The following is a 20,663-nucleotide window of genomic DNA, read 5'->3' on the forward strand; positions in this document are numbered from 1 at the left end:
ATGCCATAACTTGTGGTATTTTTTAAAGATGGGAAAAAATTCTCCGGTAACAGAATGGTAATTTTCATGTAACTTTTTTTTTTAGATTGAGAATTTATTTCCTGTATACCTGATTTTAGAAATGCAGATAGTTATATATTATTACAATTTTCTCTTTCTAGTTTTGAAATGTAGTATTATTTATTTATATTTTTATTGAAAACAGGTTATTCAGATAATATTGGTTAAACCTGAGGTTGTCTTTGTTGTTTGTTTCTTGTCAATAGTATACCTCCTCACAGCTTTCCAACCTGTAGCCCTTTCCACCCTGGGACTGATAGCTTCAAGTTTTCTTCCTTCTATTTTTAAAAGTATGTTGTTGCTACCTTCTTGCCTTTAACATATTAGCAAGTTCAGAAAACAAGAATATCGTTTAACATTGTGTGCATGTGTGTGTAGTATAAATATGTAAACAAAATTGTATGTGGGTATAAGTATACACACACATATGCACATATGTATTCATACACACACATATATATGTACATATATACATGTGCATGTTGTTTTTTAGGTTTTTAAGTAGTCTAAATTGTTTAAGATGCCCAGTTGATCAAAGAGGAAATTTCAAAATGTCTTTTATTACAAGCAGGGATGGTAATTATATTTCTTTTTAGGACACTGCTTTAGCAAACTACGTAACAGTTTGTCATGCACACTCCATTATTATTGCAGTATCCTTTTGGTGATGTTGATCTCTCTGACCAGGAGTACTCACTGGGGTGGAACATTTTGAAGGACATGCTATAATTAAAATATTGTGATGTGGCATTATTGCATAACTCAAGGACATGCCATTGTCACCTACCTAGAGTGTTGCAAGAACAAGATTTGTGAGTTTTATTCTAGCTGAGATTTTCCAGTGATTAACTACCACTCCCTTCTAAACTTCCAGTTCCTTTAAACTGAAAGATAAATTTTAACGCAACTGTTTGTTAATTAGGGGGAAACATGGGTGAGAGGAGTGGGTTAGTGAGGACTGACTGGCAAGGAAGCGTGCGTTGAAGGTACGGACTGAAGAGGACTGTGAGCTTGTGTGTGAGTGCGCGCGTGTGTCTGTGTGTGTACGTGCGTGTGAGAGGAAGTGCAGAAGCAGATTAAGTAAGTTGGTTAGGCAGCGTGAGTAAGAAATGAAAATCTTTGAAAATATAAAGTTCATAATTCAATGTCTTAATATACGCTTTAATTGACTAGAGAGAGGATAACTCAAAACAATACAATTTGCTGTGCTAAATTCCCAGAAGCTGGAAAAACTAATAAATCAAAACTGGAGTACCTTATTTTCATACAAGCTTTTCAGATTAACCCAACACTACTCTGTGAAGAATAGTTGCCAGACTAACCATAGCAGTTTTAAGCAATACAGCTTTTTGTCATACTTCAGTATATTAACTTCTTGTATGAAATAAGGTGCTTAAAACACTTTTCACCAGCAGGAGTTAATTATTGTCAAAACTTGCAAGAGTTAGTTTTTCTCCCAAACTAAAATATTTCCCTCTCCTGTTGAAACTTTCTACTGAAAGCTTAAACTGGTGCAATAAATGCACCTGCTAGGAGTAACCTAGGCTTTTGAGACAGCTGAAAAATGAACACCTCTGATTTACTTTTTAGATGTTAATATGAACACACTTTCTTTGAGAAAAATGCTCTAAAGAAATGTACTTACCAGATGCATAGATGTCTGAAACCTTCAAGGTGATCACTGTTGGTAAGCTGTAGCTGTCACTGCTGAGGGAGAAGTACCTGTTCTCTGCTTGATCTCTAAGTGAAACTGCAGGAGGTTGTTTCAGGGGGAGGGACTTAAGAAGTGTAGGAGTTGAGCCCTCGGGGTGTAGAGATGCACCTGATATTACTCCAGCCTGAAGCTACAATTCATTTGTTTGCGTCCACTGCTTTCATTCAGCATTACCTCAGCATCTAAGCTATCGAAGAGAGCTCTTGTCGCTTTTGTGCCCTCCAACAACCAAGTTTTACTCTAAACTGTATTGGCTGTTCTTCTGAGTAGCAATCTGCAATGTGGGGTCAAAAATGGCTTAGGTAATATACTGAGTTTTTAATATATTTAACTTTCCTAGAAGTGACTTGTGAGCAGCAGAGTTGACTATACACAGGGGGTAGCAAAGCTTAAAAACAATGATTTTACTCTTTTATTAGAAACTGACATTTTTTATTGAATGGCTTTGTAGCTTTAATATTCTTGCTCTTTTTTTCCTCCCCCTCTCCATTTTTATTTAAATCTTTTTGTCCTTCATGAGTCTCCTTTCTGAAGGCGGGACTGAACTAACTCCAAGCTTGCTTGCCACAGGAACCTGCCAAAGCTTGCCTATAATCAACAGTCAAATGTACAGATCCTGTAAACGGAAAGGAGTCACCTCAGTAAGAAATTGATTATCACGTTGATATGTTTGCTTAGGAACTGTGAAACGTAGTGGTGAAAGGAGAAGTCAACTGATCATCCACTGATTAGTGCTAGTACTTGCTTTTAGTTGCATCTTAGAGTATAAATTACAAATTCATTAGTGTATTTACCAGTCATCTAGTGACATTGCTGAGTTGTTTAGTGAAATAATAACCTCTTGCGTACTGGTTGTTAAAAGGAAAATCTTTTGATAGTTGTAGCTCTCTCCAAAAACCATTCCTGTTACTGAATGTAAAAACAAAGGAGTTTTTGGCTACTAATTCTAATGTTATTGAGACGTTAAAATTTCTGTTCAGAACTGTTAAATTTAGCTGCATGAACATGATAACCCTCTTGTTTCACCCACTGCTCTATGGATAAGACAGTTGCAGATTATTGAAAATTTTAAATACAGAAGTATGATGAATTTTATACTTGACAAGGTATGGTCTTTTGAATGAAGATTATTAAGGAATTGTCACTACAAAACCTGTTTAGGCGGTGGGTAAAAGTTGTTTCAAAATCAGTCTCTAAAGCAGTGTCTTAAAAATAATTTTAAAGGTGTGGCCTTTATCTTGATGGAATGACTTATGGACATCTGCTTTCCTATAGGTACGCAGATCACCATCCTTCCTCTTGCTCTGCCAGTGTAGTTTTCTGGAAAATTTTTCTGAATATGAGCAATCATTAATGTTAAGGTAGAAAGGTGGCTCTTTTTTTTTAATACATTTCTTCTTATTATGTTCCTATAATGCATCTTAGCAGTGTAAAAACATGTCATATTACTGTCTAGTTGTTTGTAAATCCTTTGGCTTTATATGAATAACAAGAGTGTTTGTAGTTCATCGTTCTTCTATTTAGTTAGAAAATGTTTTGAAGGGAAGTATTATATTAGAAATTTCCACCTGCAGAGAAAGATCTTGTAATGTCTGCATTCAGAAGCATCTCTGAAAAGACCTAAGGAGAAAAGTCCTTTGCTTTCTCAACAGAAGATGTTATTCCGTAGTCCTCACTTGGTAGCAAATAGTCTTTCTTTCACGTCAGTAAGTTGGCCATATCAATCTACATAACTGTCCTAATTTTTCTTCTGCAAATGTGGATCATTTTGTGTTGTCTGTAGCTGAAGGAAGGCATCGTCAGGTTTCTTTTTTTGCATGTGAAGGGGTGGAGGTAGGTTTCCTTGAATAGAATCAGATCAGATTTTTTGTTTTGAAAGAAAATTGTGATTTCTGGCATCTAGAGGAAGCCATTGAAGGACTCCTTTAACGTAGGTGACTGAACGGGGATAAAAGGCAGTAAATATTTGAACTTTGATTTTATTACACACACACCCCCCCCCACCTCTCCCTATCCCGCTTCCCTAATGTGCTGTGTGGAGGGGAGACGTGATGTCCAGTTGCTGCCTTGACCCAAGGAGAATAATGTTTTAAATCTAGCTGCTTCCTGGAAGTTGCTATTATTAGTCAGGTCAGCTGAAACCAGCTGTGAACAAAGTAGAACTGGGAAAAAAAGAACAGCTAATGTAAATGCTCCTTTTCTTGGTGCTTGGATGGTATTATAAATCCAAACCTGGGGGAAAAGATTCATTCGTAGACCCTGGAAAAGGAACGTGAGAGCTCCGTTTGTGATAATATTTCTAGAAGTAATAAGTCTTGATTGCAGTGATGTTGTTTCATCACTTATTTTTGTTAACTCATTATGCTTGCATCCTGAGTATTAGATAAACTGAACCCAGTCACCTGTTGGTAGCACCCTTTTTAGTTTTACCTGAGCACAAGTCAGATTAATTAAGAGCACAAAGATTGACACAGTAAAATTTGGACTTATTGATATTTTTCTTCAAGTTGCTTTTTTAAAAATGTGATTTTTTTTTTTTTTTTTTTTTTGTATCTCTGGAGAGCTGAAGCTTTAGTTTTATATCTTCTTTGGTGTAGAATATACTTCTTTGTTCTAAGTTCTATTTAAAATTCAGTATCAAATAAGTGTTTAGCTGAATTTCATAGGTTTAATTACTGTAGCATAAAACTGCTATCCTGTAAATGTTACAAACTTCCTTCATGTTTTTATATTAATATTTTGCTCAGCTTTAGCACTAAATAGAAAACAAAATGTCTATTCTTGATACACTACTCACCTAATTTTTATTTTCCTCTTGCACTTCAAAATTCCGTTCCCTAGATGTATGAAAGAGTGCCAAGTGTTGCTCTGGTCAGTTATCAACCTCTCCGTTGATCAGATAATTCTTAACTTTCCGCTCTAACGCAAAGAATGGCCCTGGTGACTGAGTTGTTCTGCTCTTTTGACTTTACCTTGTATCAGCCAGATTTCTGGTACTGACTTTGAGAGGATGTCCACTGGTTGTCAGTCATCAACAATGTTTCCATATCTTTCTAGAGATGCCTTACAAATTCATGAACTAGTTAGTTATTCCAGGAGGAACGATCATAGGTAGATGTGAATAATCTCACGTAGTTGAATACTGACAGACGTGGAGCTAGTGAAGCTTAGCTTGCCACATAAAGGAAACATCTTAGAGCTGTGTGACTGCCAATATTTACTTCTGTCTTTGTCATCTTAGTTATCTATCTTGATGTGTGGCTTTGAGCTAAATGTTCAAGAAAGCAGTTTTTTCTTTCTTTGATCACTTGAGCTGAAGTTATTGACAGATTTTTCTATCTGTATTGGCGTGTTTGGACTAGGTTATTCCATACCATTCCCAGAAGGGGGCAAATGTATTTGAATATAATTGCTGTAACTCATGCTGTGCTCCAGAACATTACATGATTCTTGTACAATATTCTCATAATTATTTTCTTCTATCCCATATGAATAGTTATTAGTCTTAATGCTTTTCGAATAACACCTTTGAAATGTGCCTTTGTTTTTCATAACGATTCCAGTCCCTGACTTTGGAGATATGTCTGGGCAGATTACCTTGCTGATGTTTATGAGCCACTTGTTCATGATTACTAGAGCAAATTATTTGTATGGGAAAAGAATAAAAGCTCAGCAGTTATTAGTAACTGCAGATCATCTTTTTAGATATTTATTGTGGCCTGTACTGTTAGTGTTTGGCCTGGAACTAGGATGATCTTCCTTCTGGTTCCCATCCTCACCCTTGGGCAGTGAAACATCTTGGGGGAAGTAGGTAACATCAGAAACTGAGACTGCAGGCAAAACTATGAACTGTTTATAAGAAGGGATTTTTAATAATCATTCTTTTCATTGATAGTCATTCCAACAGAGTTGTAAAATGTACCTTTCTTCAGTTTCTACTTGATGCTCTGATTATAATTCCCTTTTAAAATTTATTATTTTTAAAGTATTTTTCATGCAGAATATTTTTTCCTTTTCTGCTTTGATTTCAGACTTATGCCAGAGATTCTGAAACAGTTCTTTCACCTAGATGAATTTTTTCTCATAGAATCCAGTAGTAGGACCTGAGTTGTGCCATGTGCAGTTTTAGTATATATGAAGTCAGTCCCGCATATTTTTCTTTGAGGCATAATTGGCGTTGTGCTGCTGTGATGCCACTCTCACAAAGAAAGCAGTGAGGCATATAATGAATACTCCTTGACTCAAAATATTTTTAGCTTTCAGTTATGCTTTGAAACATGCCAAATTTTATAAAGATTATTATGATTACTGAATGTTATCCACTACTTAAAGAAATTTTAAAAGTGGGAAGTATAAGCCAGCAAGTGAAATCTGATGTTTTATTTTATTCCATTAAAAAAATACTAATGCTGCAATTCTCAAAGTCTGTTATGTTTTTGAATTCAAAGTTACTTGTTACCATTTAGCTGTAAAATTTCAGTTGTTTTTAGAACGGATCATGCAGCTAAATTTGCATGTAGGGAAAACTTTTGGGTTTTTTTAATCAAAATGGTCAGAAGTAATTTAAAAATCTTATGATCTGATTTCTACATTTGGAATTGCAGCACTTCTAAACACTTCATTTCTTATTGTACAGCATATGTTAGGGCCAAAAACTTGTATTTCAGTGTGGTTTCAGTATGATTTCACATCTTTTGTTCTGTGCTGTATTTGTGGTTTTGTAGGCTTCAGACTATTATTTATAGGGGTTTTTTATTTAATTGGGTGGGGATAAATACTAAACAAACAAGAGAATCCTAGTTTACTTGAATTTCTGGTTTGCTTGTGAAAGGACGTTATTAAAATTTCTCTTGATGACAGCATAGTATAAACTTTCTAGCTAATAAGGTGTGTCATATATAGGAACATGAAACTTCCTAGGCGTTCTTAATATGTCAGTGGTGAGATTAAAAGTATTCTGTTAAATTCCCTCAACGGCTTGCTGACCACTGAATAGTTGCAGCTATATCTGCTAAATGGCTAGGAGCCTAAACTTTCTCTATTGAAAGCCTTAGAAAGTCACTTAAATGAAATCAGTAGTAGAACTATTAGTGTTTCACAGTCAAAGATAACTTGCTCTTTTTTTGTTGTTGTTGTTCATTATGTGATCCTGTTTTTGCTATAAAAACAGATATGTTTAAGGTTGGAAACATTTGCGTCTCTGAAGAGTAAGAAGAGGAAGCCGGGGAAAGAAGATTAGAACTGCATGGTTACACTTGCAATGAATTGGTGCTTATGTTGGGAAGATTCCAGCCAGAAAGATGTTACTTTTGATCTGCCAGCCTTCTTATATACCCTTACCTATTCACAGTGAATAGACTGAAACAATCCAACAATCCCTCTGTCCTTTTTTAACTCTGGCAACAATGAAAGCAACATTTAAACAGCAGGCAATAATGCTGATGAGATACACAGATAATGGCTAATTCAGAAGTCTGATACTGGCGGGTCAATGCAAGTGATCCAAATCTTGAATTGGATTTTTTTTAAACTCAGAATAAATGGAAAGGGTAGACCTAGAGGCTGGAAAAAAACAACTCATGAAGAGCCAGGCTTTATTTCTTCTGTTTATAAATTAGCTTCAGAAGAAAAGGAGAAACAAAAAAGTTCAAGAAGAAAGTAGGGAGCATTGAAGTCTGCAGTTAAGTATTGTTAGTGAGGGGGCTGAAATAGATTTGAGAGGGGACTTGGTGTGTTATGTTGTCTTGGGATTCAGTGACAAAATCAGTGTGCTTTTTACCTTTTCAAAGAGGTCAGACACAGTGCTACCAGTATCCAGAAAGACCCTGGCTTAGGGAAATACTTTGTGTGTTATTTCTGCTGAATTGTTTAAATACGAAACACTGGTTATTTCAGTTGACATTTTTTCTCTGTTTTAAAAATGTCCCATTGTCAAGTATATTTTTGGTGAAAAGTTTTATGAAATGAAGTCTCTTGTGCTGTCAGAAGGTTTCGAATAGATGCAGCTGATCTCAACAGCAGATGCTGTGGCTTTGAAGGAGTATCTGTGTATGCATGACTCCTGTGTCTGCAATTTTAAAATTCCTTCAGCTTCTGTTGCAAAAATTATTAATTTGGTTAGAGTGGATATGTGCTCTGTGGTAGTACTGGATTATCTATTCCTGGTTCAGAGAATGCTTGCATATTTGCTAGTATTGATAAGAGATTGGATTCCTGTGTATTTTATTTGAGCGTAGAGAGAATGGTGCGTCCTGGTATTTATATAGAGCTTGATATACTTAAAAAAACACAAAGTCTGAAAAACTCTACACACAATGAAAAAAGGAGCATTTTTGCTTGTCCAATTTCACTGTGCCGTTTATTAAAAGAAAAAAAAACCCTAAAAAAAAAAAAAAATACTGCTTTGAAGTGTGTTCTAGGAAGAGGTTTAATTTAGACTAAGATTTAAGTAGTCTTATAGAAATCTATTATGTAACTTCTTAAACTTGTTTACATACTCTGTTTTTAAGGATTACCTTCCATGTTTTCATATTCCAGAATAAGTTGTTTGATATTGATTTACAGCTGTCAGGGTTTATGGAGGAGGACGCATCAGGAAGTCAGGCTTCTGAAATGTGTTAGTCCATTCTGTAGTGGTAGTTAATTGTGAGGCTTTTGGCAAGATTCCAGGTACTTTTCATCATAGATACAGGAGGAAATGAAAAAAAAATCTACCTGTCTTAGGTGGACTCCTAGAAAATATAGAACACCCAAACCTGAAAGGCTGGTTGCAGAAGAATTCCTTTTCTCTAACACCCAGGTGAACTTTAAAAATAATGCGTGGTCTTGAAAATAGTATTTTTAAAAGTTATAATGTGTATGTCACTGTAATAGTTTTCAAATTAGCAAGGAAGCATTATAAATAGTAGAGATTTTTTTTTTTTTCCACTAGCCAGCAGGTATGAGCAAGAATAAATGCCGTAGCTGAAGCTGTAACACGGAAGGTCCCTCCCCCAGTGCAACTGGGAAAAGGTATAAATACTAAGCAGGGAATAAATGACAATGAATTGCTTTTAGCTTTTTCACTGTAGGGTTTATCTCAGTATTGCAAACCTTAGCCTAAAGGTTGGGGTTTCTTTGGTGATTTTTCTTTTCTGACATGCAGTATTATTAGTTTAGAAAAATTTTATACTCCTTCAGAGTAAGTAATTCGTTTGCTTAGTAGGATTTCTTCCTAAGCCTGTTTCTTCATGTTCTTAAACTGCAGTTTGCTACTGGTTAAGTTAAAGGAAGAGCTCTGTTAGCTGTAAACCTCTGTGAAGGTCTCTAGTATGGCCTTGGGCCTGAGTGGGTAGATGAATCCCCAAAACATTTGTTGCACTCCGTTTCAGAGAAGGTAGATCAATACTGTCCTGGGTCAGCTGCAAGGCCTTTCAGTGTAGCCAGGTAGGGGTGCTTAAAGATTTTGAGTTTTTATGGCTGCATTACATAATGATGTTGAGATAGGCTGGCCAAAATCCAGATCTGTCTGCTTCCTCATTGGCCCCCTGCCACACTCAGAAGCTCACACTAATTTCAGCGTTGTAGGAGTTCTGCAAACCTGCCATTAGTTTATTGAAGCAGATACCTGGGAAATAAGAGCCAGCGTCCATTTCTTTTAAATCCTGTATTTAAGTAATATGACTGGTATCAAACAGTAAGTCTTTGGCAGGGATGTAGTTAGAATGTAGTTCTTTAGGGCAACATCCAACCTAACCAACAATCCCTTCTCTCTGCCTGAAAGCCAGTTTTTGCATTACATATTTTCCTCCCTCAGCAGTGAGGCAGACAACAATCTCCCTTGCTGCCCAGCTGTGATTCATTGCTAGAGCAGGTCTTTCCTGTGTGCTGACTGAGATAGGTCCATGGAAAAAAAATATCACGTGATCATATAATTAAAGACTCTCTCAATTCATTACGTAGTAAGAGACTGAGCTGAGATTGCAACCAGACAGACACAGCCCTTCATAGTCACGGGTTAGAAACTGCTTATTTGGTTTGTGGATATGCATGTATATAGCCTTATATACATGGGTCAGTGTTAAGAATTGTGAGAAAGTTATGGCAGCTGAAGAGACTTTGGCTGTCAAATTCTCACATATCTTCTGAGCGTGCATGCATTGTGATACTCTTCCCTTCTCTGGCAAACTCCTAACTAGGTCAGACCTGGGTGCAGGAATGAGAGAAGAGAGGCCGCCTGTTGACAGTTTTTAGGTACTTGCCCTACAGGATGCAATGTTAGAGCATTTCACAGAAATGCTGAGAAGTTTTCAACAGACAAAGCAGCACATGTGTTTTCTGATCCTCATTGGAGAATTTATCCTCTTGAGGAAATAGTCCTTTAAGAGTAAATTCTGAAGTAGGCAGCTTATATAGAAAATGAGAACAAATCATAAATGTTTGGCAGAACTTTAAACAAACATGTATTTCTGATAATGGGCCTAACCTGAAATTATCTATGTTTGCATCTGTGTTGATATATTAAATATTAGTATAACAGCCCTAATGAAGTTACAATTAGGACCTGCCTCTTTTTATAAAAGAGGTTAGAGTGCCATGTAAGAGTATGTGGTCTCAAATCTGAAATTCTTTACACTGAAAAGCCAGAGTTCTTTTTTTAGCATATGAATGATAGTGATAGGTATGCTATTTAAAACAGGGGAAGCTGACATACTGTAGATACGGTTGTTTACACTTTTTTTAATGCCTGAGGCTGACAAAGAGGATGAACCTACCGAAGGACACTTCTGCAATGAGTTAGTTTTGTTGAAGTAAAATTTGAAGAATAAAATTGTTATTCATTCTGTTGATACTTAAAACTGTGTTTAAGCTTCATAATTAATTAATTAATTGTAATATTGTTAGCTGCTCCTACAGTGACATTGTGTACAATACTTCTGTAATAGCAGACATCCATTTTTTCGTTAAACTATGTATAAGAAAAAATACTAAAATAGAAGGTTTTTCAATATATTACTTATGAATTGAGAAGGCTTCTCTGCATAAACGGTCCATACAAAATGCAAGACTTATTGAAGAGGTAACATTAGCTTAATCTGCTTTTAAGAGTGGCGTATTTTAGTTGTAAACTAAACTTAGACAATTCTTAATTAACTTGAGATCCAGTGAAAATCTGTTTTAAATGAAATAGGGTTGACACAAAATTTTGCAATTTTCTTGTGGAGACAAGACCTAAGGCTAAGGAACAGGTTTTTATTGTTGTTGTTTGTTTGTTTAATTGCTATATTTGTATGTTTTGTATGATAAACATTGCAATAAATTAAAAAATACAGTCTGGAGTTAAAGTAATGTAGGGCTCCTGATGGCATGTGTGATAGTCTAGGTTTGTGTAAAGTATGTTTTTAAAGGACTAGTATGAGGCTTTTTTTATTTATGTACATGTCACCTTTCAGTATACAATACCTTCCCTAAGTTTTCTGAACTAGTTGTTTAGTGTCTATCACCTGCACCTGAAAGGTGCTAAGCATCTGATTTTTTTAAAGTCTGTGTTTAAAAAGCAAAATATCTGTGCAACCTGTCTCCTGTATGAGAGAAAAAAAAAATAATCTGTTGTTTGTAATGCTTTGAAGCCAGAAGTTGTTTCTTTATTTTCACAAGACTTGAGCAAAGAGCTGTGTTGCAACCTGCAGTTATGTTGTTAGGTAAGGCAGGGTGGAGTGCAGCAGGTGCTTATTAATACCTCTAGGCTACAGGTAAAGGTGACTGTATTTTCTTGAGCATTCACAGACCTAGACAGGTGGATATTGTTTTAATAATTAGTTTGAGAGTGGACACTACTTGTCCTCTGTTTTTAATGGCAAACTTTTAATGTAGATCTGTGAAAGAAATGGTAACTTTTAAAGTTAAGTAACAATTCAGGTCATCTTATTGTATCTTCCAGCCTCCTACTTTTAAATAAAACCAGCATGTTCATAATTTCAAAAATAAAGAAATTTGTGTCCACCCTTCAAAACTAAGTTTCTTCTGGAAGGTTTTCTTTTTTCTAAAGCTTTTTTTATTTGTGGGTTTTTTTTGATGAATTGATTTTAAGTATGACTTTGACATGATTTTAAATCTGAACAAATTGAAACAATACAGAGCATCACAGTACAACACTGTGACCATACTGAATATTTGAGAGGTGATTATAATGGTGAATTGAAATTGCATAACAGATACAAAATGTATAAGCTGACTGCAAAGCTTTGAACTTCATTGCTGCTTTGTGTATCAAACAATGCTTTAGAAGAGTATGAATGTGAACAGTTTAAATCAGAGAAAAATAAATAAAATTTAACTTTGTGTTTTGTGTTTAGACTGGAGATGAAAAGTGTATGTGAGATAATGTGAAAACTGTCAAACTGTGGATTAGGAAGGTGTTTTCTAAGATACTTCAGTTACAGTGAACTAAATACTACAGATGGTTTTGCCTGTACTGCTCCTTCATGACTTCCTTCAGTCAGGCTCTTCTGACACTGTAGGAAGCTATAGGAGAAAAAAACCTGCATTGTGTTTGAAGAACTGTACAGTAAAGAATGAAGGGAAAACTGGGATTTTTGGTAGTGTTTCTTTTGGATCTTTATGACTCTTAAATGGCAACAGGAAATCTAATTCTGGACCTGCTTTTTCAAACATGCAAACATTTGTCAGGAGCAATTTTTTATAGTATTTCCCATAGTCCACAGTTCACCAGTAAATATTCAACCAGTGATAGCACGGAAAATTTAACAGATGATCTCTAGATTAGTATTTCCCTTATTGTTGTCATTGTATTTATATTTACTTAGCCCTTACTGCTGCAAACTTCACCTTGTTTTCCACCTTCTAAATGTCCAGTTTTGTATCCTTCCTTTACATTATCCCCTTTTGCTCTTCAGACTTTGCAGTCACATTGTTTCTCCTGCAGCAGCAATACTTTGAGTCCCAGGCACAGGAGTAGGACATCAAAGAGGTGTGAGTCCAAAGGCCCGCTGCAAGATAATGGGCAAAGCTTGAGCTGCTTGGAGTAGTAGTGCTGCTGTTCCTGGCATTTTCTTAGTATCTGCTGGTACAGACCCCTGGCAGCATCACCTCTGGCTTAGACTGATCCTAATAAGCCAGCTGCCACTGGTATTGTCCCTACCATTTGGGAAATTAATGCCCTGAAATGAAAAAACGTGGCGTTTTTGTTTCATCCAGGCAATACAAATGTGACCCACCTGCTGTTGGGTCCTTCTTCCACATTTCCTTCAGTGCACAGAGAGATGAGACTGCACTCACAGCTGTCTAAAGTAGCTGGAGTAATCACCCAGTGCTGAAGGAAATTTGCAGCAGCTTTGCAAAATTGCCTTTGGCGTCTGTTTTAGTGTTCCTGTAGAACCAGCAAATTACTTTTTTTTTTTTTTCCCTGAGTTGATGCAGCATTTTTCGAAACAAGCTAGTCAACATTTTTAAAGATTTTTATTGCAGTTTCTTTCGGAACTGGGAAGTGCCCAAGTATCCATCCCTCTTTGCTATATCATTGTTCCTGAATGGGAATTGCTTTTTTTCCCATAGAGTACTTGTGCTCCTAATAGAGGGATCGACAAGATATGATTAATTATTGCTCTATTTAATAGGTAAAAATGAATTTTGACACTTCCCTTCTCCAGTTGTGATGCATATTTTTTTGTTTAAAGTAGCAGGCATACAGTGATGAACTGTACATTGAAGTTTAATTATTTTCTGATTATATCCACTCAAGTATATCCAGGCAGTTTGCTAATGAAATACAGTTCAGTGATCCCATTTCTTGTTCAATGGGATCACCTTTTGACAAGCATTTTCTAAGGAAGAAAGATGCATTTGATAAATTTGGTACAAGAAAGAAAATCAAGAGAGAAAGTGGTTCTTTTTTTGTTTTTCCTAGAGGCTGTTGTTTCTGCAGACAGTATTCATTTATTAAAGACATGCCATCTAGAGAGAGATGTATTCAAATTATATATCTGGATTTGCAGATACCAAAAGAAAGCCCTCTGGGGAGCCTTGCATACATACAGTATTTATTAAACTCTGGCAGTGTATCACTACAACTGCGTAAGAGCTTCTTCTATAAGTTTTTGGAAGTAGAAACACTATATTCTGCAATTTTGATGGGGATATAAGCATGAAAGTGAAATTCTTAATCTACTTGTTGTCCAGAGCTTATTTTTATCACTTTATAATAACAGTACCTGTGCTGTAAGGCCTCTGTGATAAGATTTGGGGATCTTTATGACTCTTTCTCTGTTTTTCCAACGAGACTGAAAAACAGAAGAGCTGTATTCTACCGCTGTCCTGCTGTGATGGTATTGTGTGGTTCCAGTGCTCAGCCTGGGCTTACACTCTGTGCAACTGCATTTCCTCTGGAGCTCCCTCAATAAAATGTGGCACAGAGACATGGTATATTGTGGCTTTTAGGCCTTGATTGGCTAAACATACTCAATCCAGAGTTTCTCAGGTTGTCCATTAAATCGGGAAACAATGCTTGATACACACATTTCGAAGAGCTGCCTTAGATAAAATGGCTATGGTGTAAGTTGATTTTTGGATCGTGATTTGTTTCACGAACAGAGGTAAAGCCACTCTTCTCCCAGAATGAAGCTCAGTGTTCTGGAGTATGTATGTCATTGAAGAGATCCTGACACTGTCAGTCGAGGATGATTTTCTAGATCAGTAAGGAGAAACAGAATATTCTCAAGAATTCACAGTATAATATTTCCATTCAGAAACATAGTGTATTCCTGCTGCTCATTTCTTCCAGTTCCTGTCATTAGTTGGATTCATCCAGTGTAACATTAATAGTCTGAGGTATAGTTTAGTTTCTGTTAAATGCTGTCTTGTGTTTTAGTGTCCCTACCTGTCCTCACCATCCCAAATAAGCCTGATTGAGAAATAAAAGGCACCTTCCCAGGATGGCTGTCTTGAGTCTCTCTACTGGGCCACATGAGACAGCATTTTCAAATTTGGGGATTAGAATCAATTTAAGTGCATTTTGAGTACATTCGCAAGTGCAGTGCGTGATTCCATATTGCTGTTTAAGATGCAAATATCTCCATCTTATTTCCTCACTGTGTAACAAAAACTGATACATTGGTGAAATTTATATAATTAACATGACTGATAGGAAAAAAAAAAAAAAGACATTGACTTTTTTTTTGTATACTGTTTTCCTTCGTCAAAGGCGTCTGGTCGGTCATTAAATCATTCTGTGCTGGTGAGGAGGCACGTAGTCGTCACTCTTGTTTCGGATGTCTAAGCAGAAATGAGAGTAAAAGCAGAAATTAGAGTGAAGCCCAGCAGTTTGCATTTCTAGGTTCCATTGCAGTTTTAGACATACTCTGTCTTTATGATCTATGCAGTTTGGCAGTGCTGAGAGGTTCAAGCTTAAAACACTGCATTGAAGTTGCTCCAAGTAACAGTTCTATGGGGAGTAAAATATTACAGCTTGCTTAATGCAAGAATGATGCCGAACATGTCACTTTCCTTTAAGATTATGCAAAAACTGTACTTAAGTCCCTTTCAAGATTGGTATATTGATGATTCACAAGCATTGTTAATTAAGAAGAATTTGTCATATTAGGGCTTCTACCGTGAGAAATGCTGCCTGCTAATAGATGGGTACTGATTCTTTTAGCTTATGGTAGTTACAGTACTGTATTTCTTAAGAAATATTTTCTTCTAGTGATAGATGCTGCTGTAATATTTAAAGTCCAGTATTTTAAAAAGCGGACACTTTAAAAGTTTTGCATTTTAAAATTACTTTGACTTCTAAACATGTATCACTGAGTAATAAATTGTATCAGTGTTACTACTTATGTAATCCTCTTGCTTTAAGCCTCATTGAATTATATTTGAAGGAAATAACCTGCTACAAAGAAACAAAATGGTGTATTTAAAAAAACAACTCTTCTTTCTAATCAGCTTCAAAATTAGCACTTATTAGGAGCCATGCTTGCTTTTCTTTCAGAATACGCAACTCCACCCTGTGTCTTTTCTCTAAGGATCACTGAATGCTCTTACACTTTTTTTTTTTTCACTGTATGGTCCTAATTGTTGCTTTTGTACCTTTTTCAATTTAACAGTTGTTCCTGTCATTTTGAAAGCACTGACATATGACGAGAAGAGGGGGGCATGCAGTGTGGGTTCCAACGTGAGAGATGCAGCATGCTATGTGTGCTGGGCCTTTGCTCGTGCTTATGATCCTGCAGAACTCATACCATTCATTAATCAGATTTCAAGGTGAGTTGTGGCAATAAGAAACTGAGCTATTTACAGTTAATTTTTTAAATCTGTTCAAAATTCAGAAGGAGCTAGAAGTTAATTTAATAGTCTAATTCTGTATATTCTAGAAGTTAATAATCTAGGAGTCTAACGCTCTATCTTTAAGACATTTAAAAGTGATACATCCATTTAGGGGAAATACTTAAAAAGTAGCTGGTATGTCCCATATAACATGAATGAAATTAATTGATCTCTGGATATTGTTTGCCAAGGAATGAATATTTTTGTTTCTCTATGATAATTTTTAATCAAGTTCATTGATTCGTGCTAACAGATATGCTGAATATCTTAAAAAATTGAATATGGGTGGGATGACGATGACATAAACAATAGTGTTGCCTTTCCATGTAATTGTTGAAGTCTAAAATTTCTTCCTGTTGCGTTATGATGTAGTTTAACTTTTTGAAATGAAATGCATCTAAATATTTCCTTATCGACTGTGATGACTTAATTTCCTTCTGTTTATCAGTCATAAGAAAACTCCAAAGAAATTCACTGTAGGAAGAATCAGAGAAATTAGTGGAGGCTTGCGGGGGGGAGGTGTGTCATCTGCTGTCTGCTTGATCACCTACTTTATGCTTATAACTCAGTGAAACAGAGTCAGGAAGTTTATGAAGATTTGGACCTTAGTGCAGTAGAGGTAGAAATAACAAACCACTCTAAAATTGGGGAGTTGTTTTATGGAGTCATAAAGAGCTGGAATTATTAGAAGAAGAGAAAACTTACAGAAGAAGTTACTTTTCAGGTGAACACTTGTTTCTAATGGTACAGCAGTTTTGGTACTTTATACAGATGGGTGTTGTGCAAAGAATGTAGCATGTCTTTATTGACCGGCTTACAACTTGCAATTTGAGCAGGTTAGGTCTAAAAGAATAAACTACACTTCAGCTCTTCTCTAAACAGCCTCTTTGGAGCCTCCTGGTTCTTCTGTACGATTTATAATTTTCATTCTGAAGTGTTTCAATTCAAAGATTATTTTGAGTAAATCATAAAATCACTTCCAGTTTCTGAAAGTGGTAAGAATTTGAGCTCTACATAGTGATTCTGAATTCTTAGTAACATAGCACTTCTGAATAACAGACTTTTTATTATAATTAATAAGATTTTTTAAAGTTAACATACATGAGGGAATTTTTTTTCTTTTTTGATACCTTCTGTTTTTATAGAGTACCCCAGTCCAGAATGACCATGGTACTAAACTCACAGTTGAATGGAAACACATGCATGTACTTCTTTTTCAATCCGTGGTTTCTGTTTCAAAGCTTTCAAAACCAAAATTTTCAAAATACTTCCAAATCAAAATCTGTGATACTGCAATGGTGAATTAGAGTTTAGTGCAGCTTTTTTCACTTAATACCGATGATACTTTTGCAGATACAAATTGGTTTTACCTTTTTCTTTTTTCCTTCGTCTTGTGCTTTTCCTCCTATTTGCTGTGGGATTCTCTCCGTTTGTTGGCAGCACACGGGCTGACATTTCTAGGTGTCTTTTATGGGTGATTTGCACTGCAAACACGAAGAGGTAGCTTCTAACTGTTTCTTGGCAGACTTTTAGTATAACCATTGATAGCAGCAACTCAGGCATCTTTGTCTCCATGGGAGGGGTTTTGATCAGTAGTCATTTAGTATTATCTTTTTTTAAAAATAAAAGTTTGAAGGATACAGTCATTTTTGGTCCTGGATATCCGGTTCAATTTCTAGGGGCTGCCTTGCTTCCAGATTGCTGGCAGGACTATATCAATCTCATCCAAAAAGCCTTGTTTGGAAACACAGGATTACTTACTTAGTTCAGCAGGTTCCCAATGAATATGTGCCTTTTTCTTTCTTCTTTAAAACCTGTTTTTAAAGGTCTTTGGGACAGTCTGTAAGCCCTACATAACCATTTTTATTCCTTGGTCCTAATGCGCTGTGCCCTTGCTGGTCTCTGCTGTTCTTCATCCTTGGATCCTCTCTTTCCAATGCTGGTCCTTTAATGCAGGGTCACACAACAGTGTCTCTTATCTTTGTGGTACTTGCACCTGGGCTTTTTTGAGACCTTGACAGCAGGTTCTTAGAAAGATTTTTATCAAATTTCTTAAGGCCGAATGTTGTTTTTCTTCTTTTTTTTAAGCTGTCATGTCTTTGCAAAGAGAGCAGGCAAAATTCTCAGACATCTTAGCCTTGTCTCTCTGATAAAGCAGTTTCATGGGTTTTTGATGTTTCATCTACAATAGTGTAGATACTAAAGGAGAGGAGTCTTGTAACGCCAAGCTGTGCTAGAACATGATGCCATCCACAGTTTCTGGATGACTTTCAGAAAGAGAATCTGGTGTTCCAGAATAGACCTGCTTCAGTTAAGCATGCTAGAAATAGTGGTATTTGCCATAGTAAGTTATTAAAGAAATATTTTATTTTGAAGGGTCATATTTAATTCCTTTCTAGCTGAGTTCATGGTAAATTATATATAGTATGAAATTCTTAACATAAAGGTACCTGAAGATGTGTTTGCACAGTGAAATAGCCATGTGATTACATCTTGGCTTGTATTCCTATTTTTAATCTAACCAGCACAGGTAGCAATGAAGACAGTGACACCCATGACCAGAATGTTAACAGATGTTTCAAGCAGGCTGTTAATCAGCTGTGCAGAGTTATTTACTGCTATCTTTAAACTTGCAGAAACACATTTATATTCTCAGTGTGAGCAAGTCTTCAGGATGACTGTAGTAATACCAGTACTAAAGTCTGTCTCAAAACTGGTGATTTTTGTAGATTTGGTCAGCAGCCTTATGAAAATAAGTCCTCTGTTTCCATTTTCTGGCTTAACTGAACAACTGTAAGGTTTCTTTTAAGGTCTGGTGAGTTTGTTCCTTGTGAAACTTAAAAAAAAAAAAAAGCCTAAGTGTATAAGCCTTATTTATCAGAATTCTGATCTGTTTATCAGAGTTTTTCTTCTGCTCATGATGCTTTGAGCAATATATTTCTTTTACTACTTTCACCCTACCATGGTGGAAAACGATGTTCTCCATATATTAGATGCAATCTCACCATTTTGATTTTTCATGGTGTGTGGTATTTTTGTTTTACTGTCACAAAGCTGTTACTGGGAACTTGTGGACAGGTATGAAGGAGGTTATGCTTCTGAACAAGCTCCTGTATTTTAGCTTTCAGGCCGTTCTGGAAACAAATTCTTACTTTCAGGAAAATGTCAAATGAAAATAATTGGTATCTTCTACCTAAGGCAGTAATACCAATTAACGCTGTGGCTGTGCCATCTACGACAACTTAAATTGTTTGAAATAAGTTGGTGGAATGGAGAGAAACACAGGGTGGACAGCAAGGGGGAAGCTGAAAATTGCTTATGATCAGTTGTAAGGTGGTGTGGTTTGTATGTGCTTACTTTTCTAACCAAGCTGTGCAGTATTTCAGCAAGTATTAATGCTATATTAAGGCTTTACTTAAATATCTTTGTAGTTATGTTGGCCATACCTTTTCTAAATATAATCAACTCTTGAAGGTAGAATTGCCACTCCAAAGAGAAACGGTGAAAAAAAATATTCAAATAAAGTATGACACACAGTTTCACCTATTGTGTCAGCAAGCCGATAATTACATACAGCTTTTTTTTAAATCTAGCCTTAGGTGTGTCACTGTTTTACTTAAAGAAGAGTCATACTTCTAGCCACAAGCAAATTGTTGCTACCCTTAAAAAAATGCAGAACTCAGCATCTTGACACAAAGTACATAATATCCATTGTGAGCTGAATTACACAGCAAAAACATCTGCCTGTATAAGAATACAAGATCTTAGATTCTTAGAGAAAAATAATAAATCGTTTGCCTGAAAGGACAATACCACCTCCTTAACAAAAATGTAATGAGTGATTACGATCCTGAACTGTTTGCTTTGTCTTGGTGCTAGAAATTGCAAATGGTTTATCCTTCATTCACAGTCTTTTAACACTGAGTTTAGCTGGCTGGAGGAACACAAAAATGCTGAACTTGGAGCATAATTAGCTGGTTGCTACACTCAGACTCGAAAGGCAAGGCAGTCGTGGCAGAGCAAGCGTACTGATGGTAATGAGAAGTTGTTGAGTTAAACAGTGAGCTGCTTCATGTCTTCCTACTTCATGTCATGGCCTTTGGCATGTCAGTGTATCTTGTTGGGAAACTCTCTTGGGTACCAAAATACAGAAGTAATATGCTACTTAATCTGGGTCCTGCTCCACAACCCATTCAGAGTGTAGTACAGTAGTTACACATTAAAGCAGAGGGGTTATTTGGTGGTGGTGGTTTTTTTTTCCTTGCCTGCAAAGTTCCATTGTGTAATGGAAGGGTGTTGTTTTTGTGTGTTTTCAGTAGTGAAGGGACAGAAATATTTCACTTTTGACTAGTGAAAAACTAACTGCATAAAATCACATTTTTTTAAGTAAAATTTATGACAGTGTTTTATGTCTCCATATTCACTGATAGCTGTTTCTTTTCTGCTTTCTTATGACTGTTTGTTTTTAACTGATGAAATTGTCAGAGTATTGAAGTTACAAACTTACTGTAGATCATAGATCAGCCCTTTTCCTTCCTGACCTTACCACTCTTTAAGAAAAAAAAAAAAA

At 36.1% G+C, this 20,663-nt stretch overlaps 1 protein-coding gene across 2 annotated transcripts in view; it reads left to right on the plus strand.

Moving 5' to 3' along the window:
- Window positions 1-20,663, plus strand: part of TBCD (tubulin folding cofactor D) — a 129,409-nt gene that overhangs the window by 39,409 nt on the left and 69,337 nt on the right. For both annotated transcript variants that reach the window (XM_074846842.1, XM_074846843.1), the window contains exon 15: window positions 15,874-16,030. In XM_074846842.1, coding sequence (XP_074702943.1) covers window positions 15,874-16,030 — 157 coding nt within the window. The remainder of the gene's footprint in view (window positions 1-15,873; window positions 16,031-20,663) is intronic.

This window comes from Strix aluco, chromosome 21 (assembly GCF_031877795.1).
Source record: "Strix aluco isolate bStrAlu1 chromosome 21, bStrAlu1.hap1, whole genome shotgun sequence".
Classification (NCBI taxonomy): Eukaryota; Metazoa; Chordata; class Aves; order Strigiformes; family Strigidae; genus Strix; species Strix aluco.